Source organism: Erpetoichthys calabaricus, chromosome 17, assembly GCF_900747795.2.
Source record: "Erpetoichthys calabaricus chromosome 17, fErpCal1.3, whole genome shotgun sequence".
NCBI classification, from domain to species: Eukaryota; Metazoa; Chordata; class Cladistia; order Polypteriformes; family Polypteridae; genus Erpetoichthys; species Erpetoichthys calabaricus.
Genome location: NC_041410.2, coordinates 8,844,700 through 8,864,821, shown reverse-complemented (window position 1 = coordinate 8,864,821; position 20,122 = coordinate 8,844,700). Strand labels below are relative to the sequence as shown.

Below are 20,122 nucleotides of genomic sequence, written 5' to 3'. Positions count from 1 at the left end.
ATAGAAATCCTCTCAAAATCTTCTCATAATTTCTAAGTATGTAAGCATTCAGAGGAAGACTACATTTTGCTGGGCTCCATGAAAAGAAAGAATACAGAAAAGTAACAACCAATTAAAATAATGAGTACAGTTACAGTCATATGAAAAAGTTTGGGAACCCCTCTCAGCCTGCATAATAACTGACTCGACTTTCAACAAAACAGATAACAGTGGTATGTCTTTCATTTCCTAGGAACATCTCAGTACTGCGGTGTTTTTTGAACAAAGATTTTTAGTGACGCAGTATTTAGTTGTATGAAATTAAATCAAATGTGAAAAACTGGCTGTGCACAAATGTGGGTCCCCTTGTCATTGTGCTGATTTGAATGCCTGTCACTGCTCAATGCTAATTACTTGGTTGATGAGCTCATTAAGCCTTGAACTTCATAGACCGGTGTGTCCAATCATGAGATATAAAGGGATTTAAGGTGGTCAATTGCAACTTGTGCTTCCTTCCCTTTGACTCTCCTCTGAAGAGTGACAGTATGGGCTCCTCAAAGCAACTCTCCAAAGATCTGAAAACAAAGATTGTTCAGTCCCATGGCTTAGGGGAAGGCTACAAAAAGCCATCTCAGAGGTCTAAACTGTCAGTTTCAACTGTAAGGAATGGAATCAGGAAAAGGAAGGCCACAGGCACAGTTGCTGTTAAACCCAGCAGGTCTGACAGGCCAAGAGAAATACAGGAGCGGCATATGAACAGGATTGTGAGGATGGTGACAGATAACCCACAGATCACCTCCAAAGACCTGCAAGAACATCTTGCTGCAGATGGTGTATCAGTACATCGTTCTACAAAGCACAATTTGCACAAAGAACATCTGTATGGCAGGGTGATGAGAAAGAAGCCCTTTGTGCACTCACACCACAAACAGAGTCACTTGTTGTATGCAAACGCTCATTTAGACAAGCCAGATTCATTTTGGAACAAAGTGCTTTGGACTGATGAGACAAAAAATGAGTTATTTGTTCAGAACAAAAAGTGAAAACACCTGCTACCTCCTGTCAAATTTGGTGGAGGTTCCATCATGCTGTGGGGCTGTGTGGCTAGTTCAGGGACTGGGGCCCTTGTTAAAGTCAAGGGTTGGATGAATTCAACCCAATATCAACAAATTCTTCAGGATAATGTTTCAGCATCAGCCACAAAGTTGAAGTTACGCAGGGGTTGGATATTCCAACAAGACAATGACCCAAAACACAGTTGGAAATCTACAAAGGCATTCATGCAGAGGGAGAAGTACAATGTTCTGGAATGGCCGTCACAGTCACCTGACTTGAATATCATCAAAAATCTATGGGATGATTTGAAGCAGGCTGTCCATCAAATTGAACTGAACTGGAGAGATTTTGTATGAAGAATGGTCAACAATACCTCTATCCAGAATCCAGACACTCATCAGAGGCTATAGGAGGACAGTGTCTAGAGGCCAAAAGGAGGCTAAACTAAGTATTGATGTCATATCTCTGTCGGGGTGCCCACATTTATGCACCTGTCTAATTTTGTTATGATGCATATTGCATATTTTCTGTTAATCCAATAAACTTAATGTCACAGCTGAAATACTACTGTTACCATAAGGCATGTCAGATATTAATAGGAAGTTGCTACTTTGAAAGCTCAGCCAATGAGAAACAAGAATCCAAAGAATTAAGAGGGGTTCCCAAACTTTTTCATATGACTGCAATTAAAATCAATTTAAGGCCAGAGCAGGTTGAGGTCCAATGAAACAGGTTATAATAGTCTACCACCAGATTTAAAAATGATCTGAAACTTTGCTGAAGCTGCAGTATAAAACTTGTTATGGAGTCTAAAGTTATGGACATACAAACTATTAAATCTGACAACAGGAACGCTTACCTTCAAGGACCAGTAAAGGGCAAGATTAGTACCAGAAATCCCACCTGAGAGTCAAAGGAACAGGCAAAGTGGGTCTTCAAAAGGAATAAATCAGTCGAGTTAAACAGTGCAAGACGCTAGGGGTCGCTGTCACCCCTTTAACCCCAACAGACAGACGCTCGGGACATAAGGTAAAAGCAACAACAAGTATTTTAATACTTTTTCTTCTTCAAACTGTGCTCTCAAGAACCACAGCCACAGTAAACAGGTAATTATATAAACACAAAACTCTCCTCCACACCTCCTAGCAAGCGTTGTCCACCTCCTCCAGACTCTGGCTCACGTTGCTGGGTTCCCAGCAGTCCTTTAAATAGTTCTTGACCCAGAAGTGCTTCTGTCCTTCAATCCCTGTGACTTGCCAGCACTTCCGGGTCAGATAGAGAACTTGCTTTTTTCTTCAACCCAGAAGTACTTTGGAGCCTCCGTCCTCGTGACTTGGGAGTACTTCCAGGCTATGGATGAGACATGACTCCTCTGGCAGCATCCCCTGGTGGCAACCATGGTACCCAGCAGGGCTGTGTTGTCAGCCTTCATGTCCCATAGTGCCCTGCGGGAATCTGGGGCACCGCTGCAGTCCAGGGAATCTGTCATCTAGCTCTTTGTGGGAGGCAGTGTCCACAAGTAGCTGCCTTCCCCCATCCTTTTATTCTCTGGGCATCCCGGCCGGTTTGAGCTGCCAGCCGTCTATCACAACAGGCGTGAGTACTCCTCATACTGGACAAGTTTAGCCTCCTACAGAAAGATTTAGAAGAACTTTTAGCCATTAGTATTTTTAGATGAAGTACCTTCTTACTTTGCTTTGCTTTATATTGCAGTATAAAGCCCATAAAATGTACACAGATGCTTTTCCTATGAAAGCTGCATTCAACAATACAGTTTGCTTGATTTCTGTGATCCTCCTCATCAGTTAGCTTGTGCAAAACAGCGATGCATACACTGATTGATGAACGTGTATCCATTCAAAATCTGGCACTCAGTGCTGCTGTGCTAATCTCTGTGCACCCTGGTCTTCTCTTTGTGTCTTGGTCCATTCTTTCCAACTGCTGACTTCCTCTGACTTCCTTTTAGATCTGCAAAGCATAATAGAAATACTACCACGGAAACATATCTGCCAGCAGAACAAGAATGGAGAAGGTAGGATTCTGTATGTCACAAAGAGCAGAGCTCTGAATACAAGGCAACATCACACTGGGTGTGAGAGTTGTGGTCAACGATACCTAAATGTTATTGACCTCAAAGTAAGTAGTAGGTCTACTAAAATTTCAAAGCTGACTTAGGATTCTGGGTATTTCCATTTGACTGCATTATGTAAAGTAGTGGTAAGAGAACCATATGGCTACTTGTACGTTCTGAGCACACCAGAATAAAAATATTTAGATGGCCTCAGATAACCAGGATACTTAACATGTATATTCCTTTTTCAGTGTCCTCCTGTTTTCCATGTGGTACTAATTGGCTGGCTTTTAAAGAGAACTGTTACTACTTTGTATTGGAGAGAAAGGACTGGTACAGTTCCAAAGAGTTCTGTGCAAACCACAAAGCCACATTAGTTGTTATCAACAGTGAAGAAGAGCAGGTGAGTTTCTGACATTATCAGCAGGCTTGGCAGAGTAGAAAAGCCTGCCTGATGGTATCCTCTCACCTTTCTAGTCTCTGTATGTTTCAGGCCTTTTTATGTCACAGATGCAGGAAAAAAAAAACATCATCTTCATTGTGAATATTTAGTTTTCAGATTCAATGTTCCTCCCAACTTCAAAACTGGATGCAGGGTTTAGAACGCATCACGTTACCAAAACGGGTTTAATATATTAATAAAATCAACAAATCTTCCAGTAGGCATTCACTGTCAGATTGATTGCTGACTGAATGAAGATTCTTTATTTTAATCTCTCTATTATAAAAAAAAAATCTTGGGACGAGACAGAGACTTTATTACTTTTGTACATTTTCTTTTTAAAAGGACTTTATCACTGAGCAACATAACTCCGAGTTTTTCTGGATTGGGCTAAGCGACACTGAAGAAGAAGGTGAATTCAAGTGGGAGGATGGAACAAACTTCACGACCACAACAACGTAGGTTTCAGTAGCTCTCACCTCACTCCTTGTCATCAGCAAGTTGATTCAAGTGCTTTGGTTACCTCATCAGAATGTGTGCGGGTTTTCTTGTTTAAACTCACAGTGGAGATTTTTGGATATAACTATATATGCAGTTAGACAGTCTTGTGATTGAAAGGGATATTTGTATGCTAGAAGGTGTAGCTTTCTGTCATGGACTGGTTTGAGTTCCTTGTTCTGTTTAGTTCCTCTTTACTCATATTTTAATTTCAACCTTTGTGGTTTTCTCAGCATTGTCCTATGAGTATGATATCTGTTCTTATTTATGTATGTTCTCACTTGCACCTGCTAATCTGCATCTTTTTATGATTTCACAATACTAACCTTACCTTCTTTTAGCTATGGCTTCTCATGAAGGAGCAGTTAAGCCAGTGTTCTTCACTATTAGCTGCTTTTTTTTAATTGTGAGTCTTGTCAAGCCTCCTCCTCTTCAAGGGAAGCTAGATGTGATGGCTGAAGAGGTGATGAAATGCGGCTTCAGATTGTGCAGTAGCAGCAGTTATGTAACTCTCATTTAAGGATTCCTTTTTTGTATAGCTTTACTAGTGTCTTTTTTGCCTTCACTTGCTTTTCTTTAGATAGATAGATAGATAGATAGATAGATAGATAGATAGATAGATAGATAGATAGATAGATAGATAGATAGATAGATAGATAGATAGATAGATAGATAGATAGACACTATATAGTTACACATAATAGATAGATAGATAGATAGATGGGAATGGCACTATATAGTTATACATAATTGATAGATAGATATTAAATGTACCATATAATAGATAGATAGCTGGATGGATGGATAGGAAAAGTTCCATATAACAGGTGCTACTGCAATGATCTCTGGCGGGAAATTTCTCCTTCTGCAACAAAACTAAAGGTAAAACAGAGTGCAAAACACTTAAAAAACTCTTAGGTGCAAGAGCAAACACTATGTACTGTATATAATAATAACAGTAATATAACAATATACAGAAATACTGTGTATTTCATAACATAATATTATTTATTGTATCAGTATGCTGCTGCTGAAGAATGTGAATTTCCCATTGGGATTAATAAAGTATCTATCTATCTATCTATCTATCTATCTATCTATCTATCTATCTATCTATCTATCTATCTATCTATCTATCTATCTATCTATCTATCTATCTATCTATTATGTATAACCATATAGTGCCTTTCCCATCTATCTATCTATCTATCTATCTATCTATCTATCTATCTATCTATCTATCTATCTATCTATCTATCTATCTATAACTATATAGTGCCTTTCCCATCTATCTATCTATCTATCTATCTATCTATCTATCTATCTATCTATCTATCTATCTATTATGTATAACCATATAGTGCCTTTCCCATCTATCTATCTATCTATCTATCTATCTATCTATCTATCTATCTATCTATCTATCTATCTATCTATCTATCTATCTATAACTATATAGTGCCTTTCCCATCTATCTATCTATCTATCTATCTATCTATCTATCTATCTATCTATCTATCTATCTATCTATCTATCTATTATGTATAACCATATAGTGCCTTTCCCATCTATCTATCTATCTATCTATCTATCTATCTATCTATCTATCTATCTATCTATCTATCTATCTATAACTATATAGTGCCTTTCCCATCTATCTATCTATCTATCTATCTATCTATCTATCTATCTATCTATCTATCTATCTATCTATCTATCTATCTATCTATCTATAACTATATAGTGCCTTTCCCATCTATCTATCTATCTATCTATCTATCTATCTATCTATCTATCTATCTATCTATAACTATATAGTGCCTTTCCCATCTATCTATCTATCTATCTAGCTATCTATCTATCTATCTATTATGTATAACCATATAGTGCCTTTCCCATCTATCTATCTATCTATCTATCTATCTATCTATCTATCTATCTATCTATCTATTATGTATAACCATATAGTGCCTTTCCCATCTATCTATCTATCTATCTATCTATCTATCTATCTATCTATCTATCTATCTATCTATCTATCCACTTCCTTCCTGCTTTCGCTGTGCATGCTGGGTGTTTGCTCTGGTGCGAGTGGCTGTGGTGGACGTTGAGTGCGGTGAGTGTTTTTTTCCCTAAACTTTATCTTTTTTTCATACTTTTTTCATTTCTGTCATGCTTTTGAACTATTATTGAAAGGTTTTGAGCGTTGTTTGTACTGAGTGGCGTTTTGGCCACTGCAGCCGGTATGGCTGCGAATTTAGAAACCCTGAGCCGCCGCCACGGAATAAAACTTCTGTTAGAGGAGTTTGTCCCGTTGGAGACGGCAGTTTTAGCAGTCGGTCAGGTGGTTGGTTGTGAAAATATTAAATCGGCTTCCAGAATGAGCGGCTCGATTGTTTTATGCTTAAGTTCAGTAGATCTGGTCTCAATAGTGGTGGAAAGAGGTGTAGTTGTTGATGGATCTTTTGTTCAGGTAACTCCGCTGGGCACCCCAGCACGCAAAGTAATTATTTCAAATGTGCCGCCGTTTATAAAGAATGAAACAATTGAAAAAGAGCTGGAGCGCCATGGCAGACTTGTTTCTAAAATTTGTTTTATTCCACTGGGGTGTAAATCCCCAGCATTAAAACATGTTCTGTCCTTTCGAAGGCTTACATGGTTTTGAACAGAATGAACGAGAATCTCAATATTGCAATGAAGTTTAAAGTTGATGGATTTGATTATGTGATCTTTGTGTCTTCTGATGAAATGAAATGTTTACGGTGCGGGAGTGAACTCCATCTGATTAAACATTGTCCCGAAAAAGAGAAAGAAAAACGAGGCAATGAACATGAAGTTCAGGAAAGGTCGGAAGGTGAAGTTCAAAGTCGTCCTGTAGTAGCTGGGAGCCGAGAGATTGTAGACGAGGGGGAGGCAATGCCTCAGGGGGATGAGGAAGACATCCCAAAAGGTAATCCAGATGAGAATGAAAGTGGTTTGAATACGGAGATTTCCGTAACAGTACCGGGCAGATCATGGGGAGATGTGGATGTGGAAGAGGAGGATGGAAATATTGATATTGAGAAAGACGGCGAGTTTAGACGCCCAGGGCGGAAAAGGCATGGAATAGAAGACGGAGGTACAACTAAAAAGCGGATGAACACGAGTCGGGGATCGGGCGTAGAGGGCGGGGATCCTGCTGATCCTCTGTTTAATGCTAAGGGGGCTTTTGCAGTTCTCGCAGAGACGGTCGATGACGGTCCTGCCGTGGTGAGCGCAGGGGAGGAGGGTGATGGAGAAATGTCAGACTGTTCAACCATCTCGGACTCCCAAGATTTAAGTGGCAGGGGCGGTTACAGCGCCCAGAGTGTTAAACAGTTTTTACAGGCGACGGAGGGCAGGAGAAGGGTGAATGTGGCGGATTTTTTTCCCGATGTGAATCTTTTTATATCATCAGTGAGTAGTTTGAGAAAAGACAAGACCATGGCCACGACGTTTAACATCAAAGAGCTCGTGAGATTAAAGAATATCACGAATAGGTTGAGGAAACAGGCTAAAAAATGAAAACTGTAATGGATAACATTTTTAGGAATTTTCCGCCGCTGTATCTGTGGTGGTCACTTGGTTTGGTGCTAAGTTGCTGTTTACATTTAATCAGTATGGCGAACTTGAAATTGGGAAGTTTAAATATTAATGGTGGGAGGAATCCAAGTAAGAGACTTGACGCTTTTTGAGTTTCTAAATCAGAAAAATCTGACAGTCACCTTTTTACAGGAAACCCATATAGATGAGACAAACCAGTGGGAGTGGAGCAGGGACTGGAAAGGGGACTGCTTCTTTAGTAATGGGACAAATGTCAGTGCGGGGGTGGCGGTCTTGTTTCGCAGCAGTTTTCGAACAGAGGATCATCATGTGCATGAGGTAGTGAAAGGGAGGCTACTGAAAGTAAAAACGAAAGTAAATGGCTGTTGGTTCACTTTTCTTAATGTATATGCTCCAAATAATGGGAATGAAAAACTTGATTTTTTTAAAGTATTAGCAGATGTTTTAAGTCAGTGTGACCCTGAGGAAGTGCTGATATTGGGTGGGGATTTTAATTGTACCCTTGACCCTCAGAGGGACAGAAATAACAGCTTGGAGCCACACCCCCTATCTGCACGGGAATTGGGGAGGATAGTGGGGGAGACGGGGCTGGTGGATGTGTGGAGGAGTAAGCATGGAGACAGCAGCAGGCAGTACACATGGGGAAAGATAACTAGTGAGATCCTTTCTATGGCAAGACTCGATAGATTTTACACCCTTAAACACTTTTTGGGTCTATTTAAGGAATGCTCCATTGTCCCCACTGGTTTCTCAGATCACAGCCTAGTGGTCTGTACAGTTCTATCAAGCACCTACAGGCCCCGCAGTGCTTACTGGCATTTTAATGTACTCCTACTACATGATCAGAGATTTAAAGATATTTTTAATTATTTTTGGAGAGGTTGGAGGGATTCAAAGAAGGAGTTCAACAGCTTATAGCAGTGGTGGGAACTGGGGAAGAACCACATTCGATCCTTGTGTCAGCAATATACCAGAAATGTTACACGGTTGTTGCAGTCAGAAATGACAGAGCTGGAAGGCAGAATATCTCAGATTGAACAGCTATTAGGGAATGGCTCAGATGAAACACTTACGGAGAGTCTCAAAGCAACAAAGAGGGGGCTCTCACATTTACTAGATACAAAAGCTCAGGGGGCTCTAGTAAGGGCTCGCTTCCAGCAGTTAACTCAAATGGATGCACCAACACAATATTTTTTTAGTTTGGAAAAAAAGAATTCTCAAAGCAAAATTCTACACTGTGTGAGTAAAGCTAATGGTGAAAAGACACAGGACTTGGGTGAGATAAGAACTGAGGTCCGTGAGTTTTATAAAAATCTGTTTTCTACTGAGGGATGTGGTAGTGACGAAGACTTACAGTCCTTTTTAGAGGATTTACCACAGCTTTCTGAAACAGATGCCACCGAGCTGAACAAAGAGCTCACTATGGCAGAAATCTTGGCAGCAGTGAACGAACTTCATAATGGAAAAGTCCCTGGGATTGATGGCATTCCAATTGAATTTTATAAAGAATTTTGGGATGTCATTGGCCAGGATTTGTTAGAAGTGTTCGAACACAGTGTTAAATCAGGTGTGCTACCTCAGAGCTGTAGAAGGGCAGTGATCACACTTCTGCCAAAAAAAGGTGATTTGTGCCATATTAAGAACTGGAGGCCTGTGTCTTTACTTTGTGCAGATTATAAAGTCCTGTCTAAAGCCTTGGTTAACAGAATGCGCACAGTGTTAGTGAAACTGGTGCATCCTGACCAGAGCTACTGCATCCCTGATAGGTCCATTTTCAATAACATTTTTTTAGTTAGAGATATTATTGCTGCAGCAAAACTGTTCAATTTTAGAACAGGATTTATTTCAATTGACCAAGAAAAAGCCTTTGATAGAGTCAGACACTCATATCTATGGAACACTCTCAAGGCCTTTGGATTTGGGGAACAATTTATAAAGTACATTCGGCTGTTGTATTGTGACATTTCTGGTATAGTTAAGGTCAATGGTGGTTTATGTGCGCCTTTCAGCGTCCAAAGAGGAGTCCGACAAGGCTGTTCGTTATCAGGGATGCTGTACGCCCTCGCCTTAGAGCCATTCTTAGTGAACCTGAGAAAAGTGCTGACTGGTCTCTCCATTCCTCACTGTACTGGGAATCCTGTAAAGGTCACAGCCTACGCAGACGACATTGTTGTTTTTATCACAAATCAAGAAGACTTTGATAATCTTACTGACTGTCAAAGGAAATATGAACTGATTTCCAATGCTAAAGTAAACTGGAGTAAAAGCAGTGCTTTGTTAGTTGGAGACTGGGCTGGATATAAGACACCGAGTTTACAAGGAGAGATGCAATGGAGCACAGGAGGGATTCTCTACCTGGGAGTACATCTAGGAGATGATCACTGTGTCCAGAAGAACTGGGATGGACTCTTGGAGAAAGTGGTAGCTCGGTTGGCCAGATGGAAATGGATACGATCCCAAATGTCGTACAGAGGTCGGATGTTAGTAATTAACAATCTGGTGACTTCAAGTCTGTGGCAACGGTGTATCTGTCTGGAGCCTCCACCACAGATTATTCAAGAGATTCAAAAAACTGTTGTTAATTTTTTTTGGGATGGTCTTCACTGGTTGAGGAGGGGCTTATTATACTTGCCACTTGATGAAGGTGGGCAGGGGATTATGGACATTGAAAGTAGAATTATTGCCTTCCGCCTTCAGACAGTGCAAAAACTGTTATACTCCATAACGCCCGAGCCCTGGATGAATCTAGCACTGCTCTTTTTTAACCATGTGGGACAAATGGGATTGGGCAAAAGCTTAATATGGTGTCATCTTGAGAAACCTGAGACCTTACAAGTACCAGACTTTTACAAGAGTCTTTTTAAAGCTTGGCAATTTTTATCAATTCAAAGAGACTGTGATGACCTATCATTGTTTTGGATTCTAGAAGAGCCCATTGTATTTAATCCAAATATCTGCACCACAATAGGACAGTCTGCAAGCTTTATTCATAGTCTCTGTAGAAATAACATTACACAATTAAAACATTTAATCAACTGGGATGATTTTAATTGGAAAAGTCCAGAAACGGTAGCAGCAGAAACAGAAGTGCACTCAGTGCGGCTTGTGGGGAATTTCCTAACACAAGTTAAAGCATCTCTAGGAAGTGAAGTAAGGACACTCCTGCAGACCACCTTTAAAGACAAGCTGAAACCACCTGAAGATCAGACTTTCACTACACTTGTGGTGTCTCCAGTAGGAGATTGGGACAATAGTAACACCAACAGATTACTTTCGACAAAAGATCTGAGAGACTTGCCCTTGCACACCATCAAAGGAAAACAGCTCTACAGGATCTGCGTAAAAATAAAGAATCAGGATCAACTGAAAGCAGTGAAGGCCGACACACCCTGGAGGACGAAGATTGCCATTCCTGAAGGAACACTGCCAGCCTGGAGAGCGCTATATAGACCACCATTGACCAGTAGGGTAGGGGATTTACAGTGGAGGATATTGCATTGTATAGTTGCTGTGAACTCCTTTTTATCAGTTAATTGTTCAAGCGTTTTTAGATACCTGCCCTTTCTGTGGGTTAAGGGAGACTGTATTTCACTGTTTTATGTTTTGTGAAAGATTGGGGGCTTTTTTTAAAATGATAAAGCAGATGATTGAGGGTCTGGGGGTCTGTTATAATAGGATGGTGTTTGTGTTTGGGGTAAAGAGCTCAAAAAAAACAAATACAAATGTTAACCTGGTTAACTTTATTTTAGGACAAGCGAAACTGGGAATGTGGAAAACCCGGAAAAATAAAGTTAAGGGAGCAGGCAGCACAGACCCCTCAGTATTATTTAAAATGACTTGTAAAAGTAGAATAGAAGTAGATCTGAATTTTTATAAATCTACTAGAAATCTTTCACAGTTTAAGGAAAAGTAGTGTGTAAATAATGTATTGTGTAATTATGACAATGATGAACTGCACTTTGTATTCTAGTTATAATTTGATTATTAATAGAATATGTATGAGCAGAAATCTATAGAGTTTTTGTAACAAATGAGTGGAATTGTGGGAATGGAAGGGATGAATGAAGGGGCGAGGGTTTGGGTGGGTATTTATGAAATAAAGGGATGGACTGGGAGTATTTAGAAGTTCAAAATGTGATTTTATTATAGTTTTTGTACCCGTGGTTAGATTTTGTGTTTTTAATGTATTTCATACTGAATTTAATAAAGTTGTTTTTTAAAAAATAAAAAAAAATATCTATCTATCTATCTATCTATCTATCTATCTATCTATCTATCTATCTATCTATCTATCTATCATGTATAACCATATAGTGCCTTTCCTATCTATCTATCTATCTATCTATCTATCTATCTATCTATCTATCTATCTATCTATCTATCTATCTATCTATCTATCTATCTATCTATAACTATATAGTGCCTTTACCATCTATCTATCTATCTATCTATCAATCTATCTATCTATCTATCTATCTATTATGTATAACCATATAGTGCCTTTCCCATCTATCTATCTATCTATCTATCTATCTATCTATCTATCTATCTATCTATCTATCTATCTATCTATCTATCTATCTATCTATCTATCTATCTATCTATCTATAACTATATAGTGCCTTTCCTATCTATCTATCTATCTATCTATCTATCTATCTATCTATCTATCTATCTATCTATCTATCTATCTATCTATCTATCTATCTATCTATCTATAACTATATAGTGCCTTTCCCATCTATCTATCTATCTATCTATCTATCTATCTATCTATCTATCTATCTATCTATCTATCTATCTATCTATCTATAACTATATAGTGCCTTTCCCATCTATCTATCTATCTATCTATCTATCTATCTATCTATCTATCTATCTATCTATCTATCTATCTATCTATCTATCTATCACAGGCTAGGGTGAAGACAGGCACCATGGGAGGAGTCATTGTAGGGTTTGATGGTTGGGAGAAACACGGAGTTCCAACAACACTTTCTGGGACACTCTGCTGGAATGCCAGTGGTGTAAAGTGGTGTAGGGTAACACATCGTGCAGAGTACGGCTTCTCATTTTCATGATTCTCTTTTATTCTCCTGATTCTCTTTTATTCAGGATGTCTGGTGTTAGTCCCCCAGTAAACCACAGTGTACATCAGCACACTGACCACAAAAGATTGGCATGACATCCTTAGCAGATTGTCCCACATATTAAAGGACACAAGCCTGTTCAAACAGGAGTGCTTTCTCTGAAACGTTTTGCACACAGCTTGGGTGGTCCATTGCTAGGGCTGGGGAGTCTATTATTAAGTGTGTGTGTGCGCATGAGTGTATCACTCAGATGGAAAGACTTTACAGACTTACACTGCATTTGTTTTGTTGATTTTTTAGGTTCTGGAGAGCAGATCAACCAGATAATTTCCTTGATAACGAAGACTGCATCTCACGAGATCCCAATGAAGGCACCTGGAATGATGTACCCTGTAGCTACAATTATTTCTTCATCTGTGAAAGGACAACCCTTTTACTTGATGATATAAAAATGCAGTTAACAGTGACACATAATATTTAAGGCTGAATTGTGCTGAAAAAGTTGAAAGTTAAAACTTACTGTGTCTACTGCTGATGTTGCCACTGAAAAATATTTCTGATATTGCATACTTCAATAAATGACTTGTGAATCCTTTATATTCATTAGTGATTTTGCCAGCATATCAAATGTCACAATACACAGAGATGACTGAATTACTTATTTATTGGTGTTTTGTAAATGTCATTAACACCAAAAGAAGCCTTTGTTAAGTTCTTGTTACATAAAACTAAACGAGTAATGGATGCATTTTTGCAGTACTTAAACTAAAGTGTTACCAAAGTTAAAAATCACTGTCTCTCTGTAATCAGAATATAAGTTTGATATGTCACAGTACTCTGTGCAAATATTTTAAATCTACTTTTCCTTTCTACTCACAATTACAGCTAACAGAAAGCCAGATTTAGCACATAGGAGTTCACCAGAGAAGAACTGCTAGGCAAGCTTTTTAAGACAAGACAAGTTAAGGACAACTGTGAAATGGGCCTTGTACTATTTCTGTGTGTCAGAGTCAGCATGACATTTGATCTTCTTTTCCTTGTTTGGAATGGCATGAGTCATCTAAGTGGGGGCCTGCACATGGCAAAAATGTCAGACTCTACACAAGGTCTTGTCATGGCTTCCTCGTCTGTTATGCCGCATAAACAGTCGTTAAAGAAAGCTAAGTTGTTTGTCCTATGTGATTTCTTACCGTCGTTTCACTAAGGGAGGGGTATCGCCTTTTTAAATTATATCTATATAGTTTTGGGTTATGTAACATGCCACAATTTCAAAAGAACTTATTTCAACAAGGGAGCTAGCGCCCCCTGCTGGATTCACTCTCCAGCAGGTGTTGCAACTGCAAGTAGGAAATGAGCCCTTTAGACATCAACAACAACAAAGATGCCTTGGCTTTCTGTGTTTTTTTCTGGGGAATACTAGAAGTCTGTTACAGTTATACAACTATACGGGGTGAAATAGAAGTGTTCTTGATTAGTTTTACATTTCTCTGTTTTTTTCCTTATTGCGAATCTCCAAACATCTCTCTGTATCCCAAAACAAATGCCACAATTTCCAGGACAGTGGCTGAAGTAATATCATGCAATGATGCTACTTGGGGTCCTGGTACAGTCATTGTGATCTTTCCTCACATTTTAGTCTGTTAAAGAATACTGTCTTTTTTAACAGAGCATGCAGCAAGGGTGCTACCTGGGGTACTCCAACATTTAAATTTCCAGAAGGTTCAGGGGTCTGTGGCACCTTGGGTCAACTAGAGGGAGTTCTAGCCTGGAGTCTCTGGAGCACAAGCCGTGCCATCCTTGACATAACAAAGGAGTTTACAGGTGGTTCATGGCCAGAGGTAACTTGAATCTGGATTTGTGAATATGGTTTGGGGCAAAGGATGAAGAGGGAGTGTGTGAGTGTGTGTGAGAGAAAGAGACATGGAAGATGAGAAGAGCTGTTCTGCAGCGTACTTGTTAGGTGAGCAAGTGGATGAATGATCTCATCTGTTAGGGATGGACTCATTATATGTTTTATGAAGTCCTAAGACAACAGTAGACATTCTCTTTTTTGTCGTTTACTTTGTACATTTGTGTTCTCCATCTTGTAATTAATTAGCTAACAAAAGGTACCTTTTTTCTTTCTTTTGGGTGATTATTAGATTACACTGAATCAATATTATCTTTCATTACTTTTGTTTGGAGAGATATGCGTTATCTAAAGTCTGCATCACATATGAGTTGCAGTTATTAGTCAACTGATCTACAGTATAGTATTGTGAATCTTCAAGCACAGATTTGATTTTCGTACAATTTCAATTAAGATATCATTTCAGTTCTTATTCTTAACTAAGCACTGCTTGGCAAGGGCTGGAGGAAATCAAAAGTAGACAAATAACGATATGAAATGCTTGCACTGATAAGAGAGACAATTACATTTTAAAAGTTAAAACCATGCATGATAATTAATGAAAATTATGATTATAAGAGTATTTATGATCTTTCACAATTTGGAGAAACTGTAGATTTGATCAGAGATAGAAATCCTTAGCTGCATTTCTACATGTTGTTACCCACGTGTGCATGGGGGACAGTTTACAGGCTCAAATAGTGCCATTCATCAACCATATGCAGCGGCTGGCACTCTCCGCTCTCCTCTTGTTCTTCTGCAGTTCAGCCAGAGGCCCTGCCTCTCAGTGACATCACCACCAGTCCATCCACTGTTGACATCACTTCCACATATACCTGATGACATCATTTCCAGTAGCAGAATCCACCTTCCTGCCAAATCAGTTCCTGTTCCAGCTGCCCTGACTCCACCTCTTCCTCCTATCCACCATATTTACAGTGGTGTGAAAAACTATTTGCCCCCTTCCTGATTTCTTATTCTTTTGCATGTTTGTCACACAAAATGTTTCTGATCATCAAGCACATTTAACCATTAGTCAAATATAACATAAGTAAACACAAAATGCAGTTTGAAAATGGTGGTTTTTATTATTTAGGGAGAAAAAAAAATCCAAACCTACATGGCCCTGTGTGAAAAAGTAATTGCCCCCTAAACCTAATAACTGGTTGGGCCACCCTTAGCAGCAATAACTGCAATCAAGCGTTTGTGATAACTTGCAATGAGTCTTTTACAGCGCTCTGGAGGAATTTTGGCCCACTCATCTTTGCAAAATTGTTGTAATTCAGCTTTATTTGAGGGTTTTCTAGAATGAACCGCCTTATTAAGGTCATGCCATAGCATCTCAATTGGATTCAGGTCAGGACTTTGACTAGGCCACTCCAAAGTCTTCATTTTGTTTTTCTTCAGCCATTCAGAGGTGGATTTGCTGGTGTGTTTTGGGTCATTGTCCTGTTGCAGCACCCAAGATCGCTTCAGCTTGAATTGACGAACAGATGGCCGGACATTCTCCTTCAGGATTTTTTGGTAGACAGTAGAATTCATGGTTCCATCTATCACAGCAAGCCTTCCAGGTCCTGAAGCAGCAAAACAACCCCAGACCATCACACTACCACCACCATATTTTACTGTTGGTATGATGTTCTTTTTCTGAAATGCTGTGTTCCTTTTACGCCAGATGTAACGGGACATTTGCCTTCCAAAAAGTTCAACTTTTGACTCATCAGTCCACAAGGTATTTTCCCAAAAGTCTTGGCAATCATTGAGATGTTTCTTAGCAAAATTGAGACGAGCCCTAATGTTCTTTTTGCTTAACAGTGGTTTGCGTCTTGGAAATCTGCCATGCAGGCCGTTTTTGTCCAGTCTCTTTCTTATGGTGGAGTCGTGAACACTGACCTTAATTGAGGCAAGTGAGGTCTGCAGTTCTTTAGACGTTGTCCTGGGGTCTTTTGTGACCTCTCGGATGAGTCGTCTCTGCGCTCTTGGGGTAATTTTGGTCGGCCGGCCACTCCTGGGAAGGTTCACCACTGTTCCATGTTTTTGCCATTTGTGGATAATGGCTCTCACTGTGGTTCGCTGGAGTCCCAAAGCTTTAGAAATGGCTTTATAACCTTTACCAGACTGATAGATCTCAATTACTTCTGTTCTCATTTGTTCCTGAATTTCTTTGGATCTTGGCATGATGTCTAGCTTTTGAGGTGCTTTTGGTCTACTTCTCTGTGTCAGGCAGCTCCTATTTAAGTGATTTCTTGATTGAAACAGGTGTGGCAGTAATCAGGCCTGGGGGTGGCTACGGAAATTGAACTCAGGTGTGATACACCACAGTTAGGTTATTTTTTAACAAGGGGGCAATTACTTTTTCACACAGGGCCATGTAGGTTTGGATTTTTTTTCTCCCTAAATAATAAAAACCATCATTTAAAAACTGCATTTTGTGTTTACTTGTGTTATATTTGACTAATGGTTAAATGTGTTTGATGATCAGAAACATTTTGTGTGACAAACATGCAAAAGAATAAGAAATCAGGAAGGGGGCAAATAGTTTTTCACACCACTGTAGATAGATAGATACTTTATTAATCCCAAGGGGAAATTCACATACTCCAGCAGCAGCATACTGATAAAGAACAATATTAAATTAAAGAGTGATAACAGTGTAGGTATACAGACAGACAATAACTTTGTATAATGTTAACGTTTAACCCCCCGGTGGAATTGAAGAGTCGCATAGTGTGGCGGAGGAACGATCTCCTCAGTCTGTCAGTGGAGCAGGACGGTGACAGCATTCTGTCGCTGAAGCTGCTCCTCTGTCTGGAGATGATCCTGTTCAGTGGATGCAGTGGATTCTCCATGATTGACAGGAGTCTGCTCAGCGCCCGTCGCTCTGCCACAGATGTCAAACTGTCCAGCTCCATGCCAACAATAGAGCCTGTGTTCCTCACCAGTTTGTCCAGGCGTGAGGCGTCCCTCTTCTTTATGCTGCCTCCCCAGCACACCACCGCGTAGAAGAGGGCGCACGTCACAACTGTCTGATAGAACATCTGCAGCATCTTATTGCAGATGTTGAAGGACGCCAGCCAGGGAATGCACAGGGAGAGACTGAACATGTGCAGAAATCATCGGCGCGTATGAACCGGAAGGGAAACTGGCTTGTTCGTTACCTGAGTGTGTGGTCGTGAACAGATGCAAAAGTTTTGCAAACATTTTGGTTGTAACACGATTTGTACATGGTCTGAGACGTTTGTGACCCAAGGTTCCACTGTATATATAAGATGAGATTTTTTTCAAGTCACACCCTCCTCTTAAACATATTCAAACACGCACATGGTCCTCTCACCTCTCATTCGTGTGAATGCTTTTGACAGACACATTTCCTGCTCTCTCATTTCTTATAAATTTTTACGTTTTCCTCATGGCACACAGCAAAATGGTTAAAAGCGTATCAATAGACTCTGCTGAAACAGTTGGTAGTGATCATGCAGAAGATGAAAACATCAACTTACAATTTCCCAAAGAATATCTACAACCGTTAACACTGTCTGGTCTTCCACAACACGAATTACTGTAGAAAGAAGGACGTATCCAGGAAAGGTAATGTAGTACATCTTCAGGGGGTAACATTACACAACAAAGGAGATCTTGACATGCCATTCATATTAAAACGTTAACAGTTTCCCAGTAGAATAGCACTAGAAACACAAAGTGGCTAGTGTGTAGTGCCGGCCCAAGGTTTGGCGAGTGCAGCGAGCAGTGGGCAAAGCCCCCTAGTATATATATATATATATATATATATATATATATATATATATATATAAGTAAATAAATGATGAAAGGACAGAGACCCTGTGATGTGATGAGCCTTTCTGGACTTGCACAGTCATGCATTGTACCTGACGTTTAAAGCAGGAGACAGCTGCACCCTGTTCAGCAAGGGTGAAGTGTCTTCAGTGTCTAGCTGGTTGGCGATGCTCAGCTTATAAATCTCAAATGTCCCAGAGTGGCAGAGTCATCATGAGGCAGAAATGTTCTGTGCTTACCTGTACACACCAGTTGTGCAAATGTGTCCTTCAAAATGTAAGATTTGTTATATCAGGTAAGTCTACCACTTAGGTGGTACCAGGAAAGAGTCAACAGTGGCTGCAGCAGAGTACAAAGCCTACTGCAAAATGAGCCTATGCAGGAGCCTCCCCATCTTAACGTATTGGCACAGTGGGAGTATAGGGGCCCATGATGTTTCTGATGCCCATATATGTTTCTGCACACTACTTTGCCCAGGGGCCTAGAATCAAGAGCGTCATTTGGGGGGTGGCAAGTGGGGTGATCGCCCCAGGCCCCATGCCCAAGGGGGCCCCACTTTTGAGGTCCATGTGTCTCGTTCGAGTGGATTTATCAAGTTATATTCTCCAGTTTACATATATATATATATATTCATTGCATTCGTAGTCTGAGTCCCGACCTGATTGTATGGGTGGTTACCTACCAGGTAACGCATGTTGTTGGTCTGCCCTCGGCAAACATCCGCCATGGTGCCGTCTTCAGTTGCAAGAAGCAGATCATAGAATGTTGCATGCCACCCATACAATCAGGCCGGGACTCAGACTACAAATGCAATGAATATAATTACTTTGATCTACAGGCTCTCAAATAAATGAACCACACGCCGTGGCGCAGTGTAAACAGGCTGAGGTTCAATCCCCACAAGGGGAGCAGTAGAGTGTGTACGCCTGATGCACCCAAATGAGGGTGAAACACGTGTCGCATACTCTTTGCATTATTTGACAGTAAACTATGCAATCTATATATATATATATATATTTGAGATGCTTCCAAGAGGTACCCTTTTAAAATCCCTCTTCAAGGTCAATTTCCGTCCATGTACGTCTTTGAAAACATTCCATAGTCCACCTTCATCGCCCAAAAAGGGTCGCCAGTATAATCCCTTCCTAAAATAGGTAGAGCCCATTAGTCGCTGGGTTGGCTTCTGTTTTCACTTGGAAACAACTGATGGCTTGTCGCTTATGACTCCTTCGTGTCCGGAGAGCCTACCATCGTTTCTTAGTCGAGTCTTTGGTTCAGTTTGGTTAGGGTTAGGCCTCGTTGAAACAGTGCAGGAAGTGTTTGGTAGTGGAACATTCAGCAACGTTTTATTACTCGTTTAGCCGTATCGCTGTCGCCGCCATGAGTGGAAGAGATCATGGCACACTTTTTTAATAGATTATATTATTATATTTTGATTAAGTCCACATGTTATCTTGCAAAAATTTAGCTAAATACTGTAATGAGAAAATCTGGTGTATATTAACATTATTTTTATTAAATGTGCGTGCAAGTTTATACCGTTCACACACACCGGTAACAGCGTTTGACGTAACTGGCCCCACATGGGGTTGGCAGCCCTAGGCCCCCCCAAACTGCACACCCCTAAATCTACCTCTGCCTAGAATGCTGGTAAGACTGCCCTGCCAGGCTTCACAGCCTCGGTATATTTGCCCCCTCCTTGTTTACTAATATGAAATTAG

General features: G+C 40.1%; 1 protein-coding gene across 1 annotated transcript in view; it reads left to right on the top strand.

The window, feature by feature from the left end:
• LOC114668109 (asialoglycoprotein receptor 1-like) overlaps positions 1 to 13,843 on the top strand; it is a 30,747-nt gene extending 16,904 nt beyond the window's left edge. The window contains exons 6-9 of the mRNA XM_051920720.1: positions 3,002 to 3,067; positions 3,358 to 3,509; positions 3,894 to 4,006; positions 13,019 to 13,843. Of these exons, the coding sequence (XP_051776680.1) occupies positions 3,002 to 3,067; positions 3,358 to 3,509; positions 3,894 to 4,006; positions 13,019 to 13,199 (512 nt within the window). The 3' untranslated portion in view covers positions 13,200 to 13,843. The remainder of the gene's footprint in view (positions 1 to 3,001; positions 3,068 to 3,357; positions 3,510 to 3,893; positions 4,007 to 13,018) is intronic.
• The last annotated feature ends 6,279 nt before the right edge of the window (positions 13,844 to 20,122 follow it).